This window comes from Cloeon dipterum, chromosome 2 (assembly GCF_949628265.1).
Source record: "Cloeon dipterum chromosome 2, ieCloDipt1.1, whole genome shotgun sequence".
Lineage (NCBI taxonomy): Eukaryota > Metazoa > Arthropoda > Insecta > Ephemeroptera > Baetidae > Cloeon > Cloeon dipterum.
Window position 1 is genome coordinate 28,674,274 of NC_088787.1, and position 13,312 is coordinate 28,687,585.

Genomic DNA, 13,312 nt, shown 5'->3' on the forward strand with positions numbered 1-13,312 from the left:
TATCCATAATCAAATGTCATCAAAAATCTAAATGCTCAAATTGATAGCGATAGATATTCTTCGCCGAAGTAAATAAACAGAAACTGTGTAAATATCAAACAAAATGTAGTTTACATAGGCCCCACTCACTCAGTTGGAATTGAGTGAAAAATAAGCATCGACTCCCTGGTAAACAAGCATATTCCCTGTAGAACAAGCAATAACTCGGCTCATATCATGGAACGCTTGACAATTAAACTGGTTAGAGAGAACCAGGAATAAATTTTCTCATCAAAAGTCGAAGCGCAGAGAGAATTGCTCAAAGAGCAAATACAATTTGCGCCGCACAGCGATCACACGACTCGCTGCAATCAATTATTCAATCGCGAGCGAGCGAAACCAAGAAGTTCCGAATGCTTTCCATCCAACTCAATAACGCAATTACACGTTCTGGCATAATAAGTCAGCCGCCGCACGACTATACCTTTACGGCACAAAGACAGAATTCGCAACACTGGGAGGCTGTGATGCACGTGCAATCGTATTAATTATTATTCACTTGTAATTATGAGCTAGCATTAGTTTAAGTTGGCCTTTAATTTCACCTCTGCTTTTGATTTGCGTTTCCTCTCGTGAAGGGATGAAAGGGCTCTCTCTCTCTCTCTCTCGTCGCTGTGTCTGTGTGTGCATGTATAATAGACGATCGTTTTGCTTTGTACGCGTCTCTGTCTCGCTCTGCCCGTGCACTTTGTTGTGTGCAGGTTTGCATTTAGAGAGCTCTCCCGGGCCATCCCCGCCCGTCCTGCCCGGCCACCCGCTCGCCCTTGGGACACACAAAACCGTGGGGGCGCCCGCAAAATTCCGACTAACGAGTGGATTTTCTCGCTCCGGTGCAGCACGCCCGAGCGGAAATTTCAAACGTACTTTGCGGTTTTCTCACCACTCTGCTGGTGACGCCAGCCTACATTTCACAAAAAAATCTTCATTTTAATCAAGATTTGTGTTTTCATTAAAAATGAAGAGAAGGGGAGCGCAAAAAGCGCAGCGATTAATGGGGTTGTTAGTCAAAAGGATTTATTCCTCTCTCTTACTCTCTTCATATTTTTTCAGAATTTTTAATTTTTAAATTGCAATGATATGTTGACCAGTAAATATTTTCATTTAAATCCATGTCATGAGAATGCGGTAATTAATTGACAATTATTGAACCTCATCCTTACTTGATTATTTGATTCACGGAATAAATTGAAAAACAAACATTTTTAGGCAGCACTTCTGAGTAAATCCCTGATAGTTCATTTTTTTTATTTATTTCAACTAACTTTAATTCTATTCACCTTCACCAGCCGTCAATTTCCTCTGGACGCAGCATAATTTTCCCAAAATAATTTTGACCTTTCAAGGAAAATCAAAATTTACATTATAAATAGAGTGAATCTTTTTATGTCGATGCTCATAACAAATGTTGTTGTCTACCAGAGACAATTAATTCACACCCTGAAATAAACTTTGGGCTGAAAGATTCTAATCAGTCTTTTCAATTTCATACTGCAATTTTTATTTTTCAGCCTTATACGATTCACGCAACTCTTTGTAAATTTTCAATCAAGATAAGCTATAACATAAAACGCGATTTTTCTTTTCCCTCCTATATTTGAAGCAAACGCGAGAGTGTGCATTGTACAACAAAGCTCATATCGTTCCACATAACTCACAAAGGCTTCGACAACGAGAATCATGATTTTTGCAAGCGTGGCGATGGAAAGTGTCGATAAGCGTTGACCCGCAGTAATCCGATTCCAAAAGAGCTGCACGCTAAACGCATGCTAATAAAGAAATTAAGCTCTGGTGCTGCATTGTTGCGTGGAGAGCGAGCTGCAAAGGTGAAAACGAGCCGCACAAATTCACATGATATGCGCCTCGAGAGAGACTTTTGGCGCGGGCGTGCGTGTCTGTCGAGAATTTCACTTACACCACCTGCTTAATAATACATAATGCACACATACACACTCACATCTCATGCAATTAAAATCTGCATAACAGAGTGGATAGTGAACTCGCGGAAGGAAGGCTGCAGAGAGAGAGAGAGAGAGAGAGAGAGAGAGAGAGAAGCAGAAGGTGAGTTATTTGTCTTCCTGTAAAAGCGCTAGAGACCTTGCAAAGAGATATGTGACTCTAAAGTTGTCCCTAATGTTGAGAAGCCTCAACGTAATAAAATATTAACCTATTCTTTAAAGTGCATTTTGGGACGACATAAAATGCATTAGGAGGATATTTTGTTAATTTCCTTCCTTCCTCTTTTTCAAGAATCGTGCTTACAGCAGCAGCGGTTAATTGAAAGTGTGCAATCGTGCTTTAAATATGATACTGAAATTTGAGTATTTTATTTTAAGAGAAACTTTTTTAAGACTGACGATTCGTTGCTGCACCTTCGTGGGGTAGCCGATAGTAAAGGCAAAAAATCATAAATGTTTTGAAACTTTGAAAGACACGATATTTAAATAAAGTGCTGGGGATCTCTAATTACAATAGATCGCGTTATGTATATGAACTAGCTGCCAAAGACTTGAACTTTTATGTTAGTGATCTAAAAGTGAAATTTGATCTCCCTGAGACTGATACTTAATTATAAGAAGTTTTGTGATGCAAAGTTTAAAAATAGACTTTTGATTTGTGATGAATTTTACGAGACAGAAACAATGTCAAATGGGAATTGGAGGGGACCAAATTTTGAGGATAGACATGTATTAACTCGATTTGCATGCCATGGATATCACTATTTTGTTCTGCTGCAATCAGACGTATCATTATGAACCCCAAGATATTTGTAAATGGAGATTGTGTAGGATTATGTTGCACGCATAATTGAGTGTAATAAATTCATTCATTCAATTCATTTAATTTAATTTGACTTTCAGCATTGTAATACATTCAGGTGATGATCTTCTTACAATATGTTCCATCTGATTGCAAATCACAGACACAAAATACAAAAGAAAAATAAACATACAACAATGTCATAAGTTATAAACAAAGGAGAAATACTCTTGGGAAGAGTAAAATTTGTGTTTACAAAGGAAACACAATCTATCTTTTAACTTCATTCTGAATGAAATTATTATTAGACACCAAAGGTGTACACCAGACATATACATAATAATTAAATGACTTTATTTTGGGTCTACTAATTTCATTTAAGGTATTGTGAGTTGGGCGCTTTTGTGAATAACCTGTCATACGTTTTGAAATTGATAATTGAAAACAAATATCTATATATATAATTGGATATCATTTTCACAGAACACGATAGAGACAAACAAATAAATGATTTTACCAACGACATTCTATTCATCTATGATGAAAGCGTTGAAACACAAAATCTCTCGTCTCGACACCGACTGGAAGGGTTGCACGCATCTCTCATTGTGTTCTTAGAGCACCTTTAGAAATGCTTATTTGCATTCACATTGCTCACGAGTTATATTCAATATAACAAGGCGCGGACCGTTGTTACTTGTTCGTATGTATACATTATACACATCAGTCTATAGAAGGGCACGTTCGTAATGGAAAAGCGTTGTTTTGGGGCCAAAATAAAACAGCCGTATGATGCTGCAGGCCTCTGATTTGCTGTGTTTACACGATTCTGTCTGAATCGCCCCTTTTCCCTTTTTTCCTCCCAACGACTACTGCCGACGTGTTGTTTTAATTGGAAAATGCGATCATGCGCCCACGAGTTTCATCAGTCAAACGCCCGTGGTCGTTCCGATTGCACCAAAATTTGTATCGGGTGACACACGTGATTTTGGTTTTGAAATTCGCTCGACGGGTTAAATCGGCTGATTGGTCTGCACGAATTCTGCCGACCAGAACGATTGCTCCCTGACTATAACAAAACCAATACTGACCAATATGTTTGCCAGATTCGAATTTTCAATGAAAAATTGCCTTTTTTTGCCACACTTAAACCAGAAAATTGTCACAGGCAAACGGAAAATTGCATCATTTACATCAATCTAAATTGAATGTCCTATTGTGTCTGAGCCATTTTTATATTTTTCGTCATTGCTTCACTGAATCTGTAAAATTCAGGATGTTTTAATGAATCTGCTTCAAAGTTTGCTTACTAATGTCAGAGACCTCTACCTCTAACATGGACGTATATTTTTGAATTTTTTTATTTTTAGTCAACATGAATTTCGGGTGGGATTCGCAAAAGGTATCTAATAAGCCGCACACCGCTGGAAAAATTGCAATGAAAGGGACCAAAATCAAGCGAATAATCACGACAGCCGATTAATATTGTTCTAGAAATTGGTTAAAAGTTGTTTCATCCTGATTGGATGATCGTTTATTGTAGATATATGAAGCGTTGGAAGATTTCAATAACAATTAATTATATTAGCAACACGCATGAGCGAAACATTGCCAAATTGTGTCCATTGCTGTCCTGTCGCAAGATCCCATTGAAAGCCCATAACTAGTTAAGGTGTTTAGCAAAATCACCTTAACATTATACGATTATCATAAAAAAATAAGATTTTCCTATGAAAAGGTAATGTTCGAAAATATCTTTTGCTCTCTACTTAGCTGCTCTGGAATATAAATAAAATAACGCTTCACCCGCCTTGTCTTTGGCTGAAATGGCTGACGGATTTAAATGCAGTGCCATAAAAATAGCGCTCTGCTGGCAGCAGGCTGCTATGAAAATGTCGTGCTCTCTGGCGCTAGACAAGCAAAAATTGCCTTCGTCTGTCTGGCTGGCTCGGTTGGCTAAAGGAAACGGGCGGGTGACACTTGCAGAACTAGTCAGCTAAGTACGCACAAGGAGCTTTTCTCGCAGCTCTCAGTGTGCAAGTGCTGCGTCGGAGTAAGAAACGACGGAGTAATACGGTTTGTACTACACGAATGAGCAATAAAAGATGAACCAATATCATGAATATTGCAGCTCTACCTGCCGGCGTGGATGCCTGAGTGCGCGTATCACTGCCGCAGTAATAAAAAGTCGAGTTACGAGAATAATTCGACATTACGGCAGCCTTTCTATCGAGCGACTTCTCTATTACCATCAAGCGAGCACAATGGGAGCGAATGATAGCGCGCACCGGGAAATAAAGGGGGCGAATATAAGACACTATCGTGCATGCAACTTGTCCATTCATTCGCTTGCTCGCAGCCGATCATCTGTCCGTTTGAAGAGAACATTATTATGATTGCGATTGCCCTCGCATGCTGTTGCAACTTGTTTCGTGGGAGAACTTGCCTCGTTGTTTCTCGATGCAATAAAACAATGTATTCAAAAGTATTAGTGGAAATAGCCCAATAATTGCTATTTTCAAAACAACATCAGTACTGTTCAGCAAATTTGTTTGTTCTCCCTCATGTTTCATTGAATTTAAAATTAAAAAATTCGGTAATTTGGTATAAATTTTAACTCTCTCTAGATTTTTCATATAAATTAGAAAGCAGAATTTCAAATTCTTGCGTTTTTGTAAAAACTTTTTAATCAATGTGTTGCAATCAATATCTTTTATGCTTCTGAAATTTCGTAAAGAGAGAGATTTTTCACGAGAAGGGAAGGTTAGATTATCACTTTCTCTCTGTTTTATATTTTTGCTCACTTTTTATGCAAATCAATATTTTTCTGCGGCTGAAAAGAGTTAAAATTTGGAAGTAAAGAATTCTGCCGATGTTATGGAACAACAATTGTTCGTGATAATTCTAAATTATTCCTATTTTCACCTCCCAGTTCCAACATTATTTTAATTGGATTTAATCCATACTGACTCATATGCTCATTGTTTATTATTTATGATTTTAAGCTTGGCGATATTTGATGAAAACAAATATCCGTTCCATTCAAACGTACAAACTGCATTTAGAAAATAAAGATCAACGTTCAAATTTCTCATTTCCGTCGTTTTACCTGCGAGGTTGGATGATTCGCTACATAAAACCTGAGGCCAAATACGTGTAAATAGAATTTCTTCTCGGCCCACTGGTTTTGCTTGGTTGCCAAAAGAGTGAAATGCAATGTTCCGAGCAGCCACGTGCTGGCCGAATTCTTACTGGCCAAAATCACGTTCCCAGAGGATGAGCCAGATGTTTAGGGAGCGTGCGAAATGTCTAGCAGAGGCCGAATTTGTGCGTGCCCAAGCGGCATCAATCGAGAGAGAGGGCTATGGTTGCGCGGGGGCGGAATTCAAATCATGCGTGCTGCCGCAACCCGGCCGACACCCGCCCGCGAATTCCATACGGCCATTTGTATTTATATCGGTCGGATGAAGGCATTAGAATCAATGTCACAATTGTGTCTTCTTCTTTTTCTTATAAACCCGATCGAATCGAGCTGGTGAGCCGTGTGCACGCGCGAGAAAGAGGATTTTCTCCTTCCAGCCTCTTTTTCTTTCATTCGGTGGCGCATTATAAAGGCTTGAATTCACTTCGATTTAGGCTGTCAGGCTTAAATTGTTATTGGGCTCTTATTTCTGCTCGACCTGTCTCAGGCCGGCCAATAAGAAGCACCGCCTTCCTGAAATATTGCACGCGGCTCGCCTCTGCATTTCACGGGCACAAGCACTGGACGCTCGATCGGTGTTTGCAGAAAGCAGCTCGCCAAACAATCCAACTATTTGGTTGGCTGCAAGATTATTTTATGGAAATCGTAATACTTAATAATACAAATTTTAAGTAGCCATCTTTTAAAAGTCAATGCATTTTGTTAACTCTTCACCACAGAAAATGGCCACAAACCAAATTCTGTAAATTTGTCACTAAATTGAAACAAGAAAAATTGGAATACACATAGGGAGTCTACAATCCGGCAAAATCCGTGAACCTTTTTGTTATAAGTGAAGGCAGTAACCCAATCGAAACGTATTTTGTGGCAAAGTTCGGAGTGTTTTTCTATTAAAGAAAATTATGTTCAAAATGTATAAAATAGAAAATTATGTGAAAAAAACGTCTCAAAATTTCCTGCTGCTAATTCTATGGTGGGAGGTAGGAGCCATTTTAGAATTTTTTTTTGTGCATGCAACTTCCAAAGCAAAAATAAATCTTCAAATTTAAACATCAAGCATTATTAAATAATTTCCGCTCTCTTGTTAAATGTAATAAAGAAAGTGAAGTGTGTCATAGCAGACAATAATTAGTTTGATAAAATACATAAGATAAATGCCGAAAATAAATCCTTGAATTATGCCATTTCCCGTTTTCAACCCTTTAAATAGAGGCTTAGCACCGCTATTAGTCGTAATAGCACACATTAATTATTGCGCCTGTTATTCAATCACGGCGGCTATCTGCGACACGACCTTGTGCGAGGGCTCCACCCAGCGTACGTACACACACACGCGAGTGAATGAATATTGAATGGTACGGTGCGCGAGTTTAGAGCAAGCTTCCGGCCGTTTTCCTTTCCTGCTCAGGCGAACGGAACGAGTGTTGGCTGAGAGCCGCTGTTCTGCACTTTGGCGGCTCTGTTGTGGCGGGCCGAGCCTTTTTTATTGCCCACGACCCACACGGCTATTTTGAATTAATTATCCGCTGCAACACGCAGCAAAATACACTCGCACCACGCCAGCCTAATTAAATCGGAAAACTTTGGCTGCTTTTCATCAATGATTAAAAGGCACTGATTCGACCTTGCAAATTGGATTTCTTGGTCAGCAGGAGCTGGTCCCTAGTGTGTTGTGTTAGAAATCGAATCCGACCACTTGGCGTCACCCTGTTTTTACTTTCCCCATTTTATTTGTTATTCCCTGGTTTATTGTTTTGTTTACAGTAGCAATGCGTGTTCCTTTTTGGGCTTACGCTCTCTTTCCTGCTGTGGAACCACGCAACACGCGCTAAAAGAATTTTGAAGGTCGTAAACCACTCTGATGGCTGGCCCTTACAGTAATCGGCCTTGGAAGAATGCAAGTGAAAAAATCTGGGGTGTAGAATTTTAATTGCAAACCTAAGCAAACTCGTGTTTACAAACTTTCTGCAGCGCCGCCGATGATTAATTTCGTTTGCAGAAACTCGGAGTATAAATCTCCGCCAGTTATTCGTGTTGCGAAACGTTTTATATTTCAGGACCCATTAGGCATAAGCATGCATTTTTCAGCCAACGAAATTTACAGCACCGGATTTTGCGCAGGGCAGAAAATAAATTGGCCGCGTAGCCTGTTGTTCAACCTCTGCGCGCCGGGAATAAATGAAATAATCATAAAAACCGGTGTGCTGCTGAGTGAGAGCGGCGCTTTGAATGCGGTCCACCGGCTCGCTCACACCCTCTCCCACCCTGAAACTTTATGCTTTATTGTACCTTAGTATGTGTGTTTTATTTAGCCGCACAAAAGCTCTTTCGGCATGCGAGAATAATAATAATAATAAGCACGTCGCTGAATGGGCCTTGGCTTTTATGGACCTGTTTATTTGGCGTGCGTGTGCCGCTCTCTTGTTCCATTAATTAATTTTTCCAGCAGCACTCTGGCCACGCGCGAGTTCTGCGAAAGCGTCCCGTTTTCTTTCTCCGCCCTTTGTCGCGTACAAACGGACTGTGTTGTGTGCAAAAATGTTTTGTGTCGACGCCGGGCGGCGGCAGTGCGATAATAACTCACGTACTTAGCACTGCAAATGCACGCCATTGTCCCCAGAACTACAAATTTTCGCTCGGCCATAACTCACGGCCGAATAATGCAAAACAGCGGCCACAATCTCGCACTTTCTGACGCGTTTGCACCCAATTCCTGCGCACACGGCCAATTCAAACACTCTTTCTGCCGGCCGCCCTGCTTTCTCCCCTCTGATAAATTTGCACGACCACTTCCGAACAAGCACTATTATTTTCCACCGCCCACGTTTGTTTGAGCTTTTTTCCAAGCGCACACGATGATAAATAAAATTGTGCGTGCACCAAGATGAACAATGATTTATGAATTTCATTGACGTCCAAGTCTGATGCGACACAATTACCTCCTTATATATTGAAAATTATAATTATATTTTATAAAAAAATTCACCGATATTACATAATGATTAAATGTACGATAAACTTGCAACAGAAATTGCCCGTTGGCAGACCGATGTCCAAAAATAATAAAATTTTAATGACAAACAACATTCGATAAAGAGGAGGATGGAAATACCCTATGGGTATTTTTGTATACTGAGCACACAGTTTAGAAACAATAATTAGAGTATGGACGAAAAATGAACAACCCACATCAAATGGATATTCACGCATAAACTTCCATTGCTTTTGTAAGCATAACTCTTTTTGAATTTCCTGATACATTTGCGTGCGTAGAGAAAAATTAAAAACAGCATGCGTGCAAAAGGCATTAACAGCTTTTTGAGCGTTCTTGCTCGTCACAATTTTCCACTACATTGATTTTCCCCAGCCACACATTCGGAATAAATGCGAGAAAGAGAGAGGAAAAAGTATAAAAAGTTTTACAACTCGACGCGTCCTCGTACCTGCTGCTGCTGCTGTGTTTTATGCACACAGGGGCGGCTGCTTTTATACCCCTCTGCTTCACACGAGGTTAATATTAAATTTTCAACAGGTGATGAAGGAATAAATATAATGGAGTGCCCGTGGCATGGAAATCATTATTTGTGACAAAGGGCAAGACAAAAGCGACCATATAGTTCAACTATAAAATCTCTCTCTCTCTCTTTCTCTCTCGCAGTGGACGTGGCAAGAACTGCGTGTCACTTCATTGCTCTTCCGACCTGCGGCGATAATTTGTCCTGCAGCTCTTCCCTCTCATGGGGATCAGAGACCAAAGAAAAGAAAATCCACTCGAAAAGTGGAAAGTGAGCAAGTGTTCGTGAGGGTTTTCCTCTCACGAACCCGAACTTTTTGCTAATCACTTCACGTCAAATATGTCGCTGCTAGGGGACCTCCAACTGTAGAGATATTATCTGTTGCAATTAATATATCCTCAATAATTTTATTCCTGCAATTATATTATTGAAAATTGGAACTTCCTTTCGTATTTTAACAAGTATTCATGATCATTAAGGTAATATTAAAAGTTAGCCTTGAGCCCTTTTACTATTGCAGTACAAAGGGTTTCTTCGGCATTTCGCAAAAGTCTTGCAGTAAATTTTTTTCATTTTTTCATTAGGGCTGTGTAAAAAATGTCATCCGATTTATATTTGAATAAACCGAAATTTTAACATTCTGTTCGATGAGGATATTACATAAACTCATATGAACAAATAAGCAAGTTAAAATTCATGGAAAAAAACGCAAAATGATAATTACCATGCATGACGATTTTGCTTTCCCAAAAGTGTTGTATTCGTTAAGTAAAATAAAAACAACAGATTTTTTAATGCACGTTTTAGCCGCAGAAGGGGTACTTTTTAAAAATAAAAATTGCACTTGTTTTGTCCACTGAGTTGCATATCAGCATTTTTAAGATAATAAAGATTTTCCAGAATGCACAAATTTTGTTAAAGCCACTAAATTTGGATACATCACAAAAACGTACTTAACATTTGCAATGAAAATTTAATCCTTTTTTGCTCAGAGTCTGCTTAAGTTTAAGAATAACACTGAGCAAAATGTGCAGATGCTTACAAAACATGTAAAAATCATAAATTTGGCGTGACCATAGATAGTAATAATATGATCGCAGACACTAAAAACCTTGCGGTTCAGAATTCTGAAATTGCTTGACACTATAGCTGAAGAATGCGCTTTTGATTTAGGTTTCCGACTCACTCGTCTGCTATTGAGGCAACTCCTCTCCACTAATTGCTGGGGAACTCTCGTATTACACTGTTTCTCTCGCAATATAGTTCGATATCCAGTTTCCACGCCAAAGGCAACGAATGAAAGAACAATCTCAGGTTCTTACCTTGGTAGGCGAGAGCGGTGTCGATGGTCAGCAGCACCACCGGGCCCACGGACCAGAGGAATTTAATTAGCAGCATTACTGCTCGTCAGTCCTGCTCGAATCGTCGACAAAAAGTGTGCTTCAATGTGAAAACTCGAGTGCGTATTTCTCGCGTCTTCACAGTCTCATCGTCCGGTATTGGAGCGAGGGGTGGCGGCGTGTGGGTCGTTCACTCGTCGTCGGCGTCGTCGTCTGGGCAGGCGAGGGTTGCGTGCGTGCGTCCACTTCGGCGGCTGTGGTGCGACTGCTGAGCGAGCTGCTCCTTTGCGGCCTACCTGCCCGCGTTGTGCGCCAGCGCTGCGCCCCCAACACGGCCAGACACCCTCGCCCGGCTGCGAACCGCCCTCTGGCCTTCTTGCTCGCTCTTGTTGCACCATTTTTTCCTTCTCTTTGTGGCCCAACGTTGTTATTGCTCCTGCCCAAAATGTGGATTTCATCTACACAAATTTAGCTTATTAATTTAAGGAAAAAACGTATTTTTTGTGCGGTAAACATGTATTTCTCGACAAAATATGTTTAATTCGCGATGACATGGATTGCAAATTGACAAAAGAATAAAAAACTTACAATATTTCTCTATTAAAGAATATTTATTTCCAAGTCAAATTTGGAATATTATCTGGCTATCATCTGTCGTCATTGATCTCGCATGATTGTTTTTCAAGATTTATTTTAAAATTTTAACCATAGAAGGCACCAATTATTTCTTCTCACATTTGGCAACACCAATTTGCGGGAAAATTCTAATAGAAAATGATATGGGACCACCCACTGTGGGTTTGACCAATCAAGCAACCCAATATATTTCGACGAAAATACCACCAATAATGATATAACTGCAATTATTTTAAAATACCGTTAAGTAGTACGATTAGTTTGTTATTGACATTGAAAGGCGATCCTGGCGACAAGGTGTGAACTGGGAGAGGGCAGGGTTTAGTCGAAGCACTTGTATTGCTTGCTGTGGTGTCGCATTATATATTTGTTTATAGTCTGTATGCGTGGGATAGCGTATCGTATCTCGGCACGAGCAGCTGCCATGTAATATTCCTAGAGGGTCAGATATACTCCAATTTATCCGCAAATAATCCTTGTTTGCCGCTGCGATTGCCGTATGCACAGGTCGGCCGGTTCGTACGATTTCGAGCTGTGTACATTGGGCAGGGAGAGCGAGAGCTGCAAACACTGTGCAATTTGATATGGGTGAACTGCGAGCGAGCGAACAGGCGAGGAAGTGTGTTGAGCTCCAAGAATTGGAATTACAGCCTCAGATGAGCGCTTCGTAAACAAAATATCAGATGAAAATTGCCTGCAAATTATCATGCCTGCTAGTGGAGGCGGTTTTTGGTTTTACGTTCCGTCACTTGCTGAGAGGAGTATGCAGCCTGCTCAACATATTTGCTCAGCTGGTTGCATAGTTTCACATTAGAGGCCTGGTCTGGATGGGTGCATTTTGAATCTATAATAATCGCTCTAGAATGGAAATCTGAACCAGGTTTCGGTCTAAAATTGTAATAGTTACGAATTATTAATTATCGTGCCAAATCAATGCCAATTTTTTATGGTTGATTGGTGAATTTTATTCATGTTGGTGGAAAATTTGACTGCCCTTTTTGCATATACCATAACAAAGGATTAGAAATTAAGGGTTTCTATATGAATGAAACTTCGCTCACATTGGTATTAAAAATTAAAAAATTGAACTGCCGGGTCTCTAGATATCTTTTTTGCCAAGTATATTATAAAATTATTATTTTACAAAGGCGTATGTGTTTTAACCCACGCAAGGCTTTTTATTTTACATAATTATGCCGCTAGTTTTAAATAGTTTAGAAATTTACACTACCCAGGCAAACAAAGTTGTTTAAAAGTTAAGAGTCAATGTTTACAGCAGCAGGAAAACTGAAAAATAAAGTCATATACCTCGCATTGAAATGGTAACTATTAAAAATTATTTTCAATTCTTTAAAATTTTGTCTGCAGTGCTGTTCTTTTAATGTGCTATTGATTAAAATTTATAGTTTAAGCTCAGGGCTATTTTTTGCATTCAACCATTTCAAAAGTGAGATTATCGGTAATAAAGCCAAGTTTGCCGAGCGTGGAGACAATGACAGTGCATAAATTAGAATTTAAACCGGCGCAAGTTGGCGCGCAAGAGATGGAGAGCGAGGAGACGCTAAAGTAGACTCTCTTGCACGTGTAATTGCAGGCGCTTTGTCGTCCAAAGTATGCAAATTCGCACGCAGCCCCGCAGCAGTCATTTGCAGTTATCCCAGTCTCATTATCGCAGCAGTCGCGATGTCAAAAGAAAGGAAGAACGCACAAGAAAAACTGACGAGAGGGAGCAAAACTTTTATAATGAGAGAGCACCTTGGGTCTGCGCGATATTAAATCGGCGGCGCGGCGCGAGAGCAAAAAGCATGGAACCACTCGAGTTA

The 13,312-nt window shown here is 39.9% G+C and overlaps 1 protein-coding gene across 2 annotated transcripts in view; it reads right to left on the bottom strand.

The window, feature by feature from the left end:
• LOC135936202 (lachesin-like) overlaps positions 1–11,136 on the bottom strand; it is a 92,517-nt gene extending 81,381 nt beyond the window's left edge. For both annotated transcript variants that reach the window (XM_065478944.1, XM_065478943.1), the window contains exon 1: positions 10,836–11,136. In XM_065478944.1, coding sequence (XP_065335016.1) covers positions 10,836–10,911 — 76 coding nt within the window. In that variant the 5' untranslated portion in view covers positions 10,912–11,136. The remainder of the gene's footprint in view (positions 1–10,835) is intronic.
• Between the last annotated feature and the right edge of the window lie 2,176 nt (positions 11,137–13,312).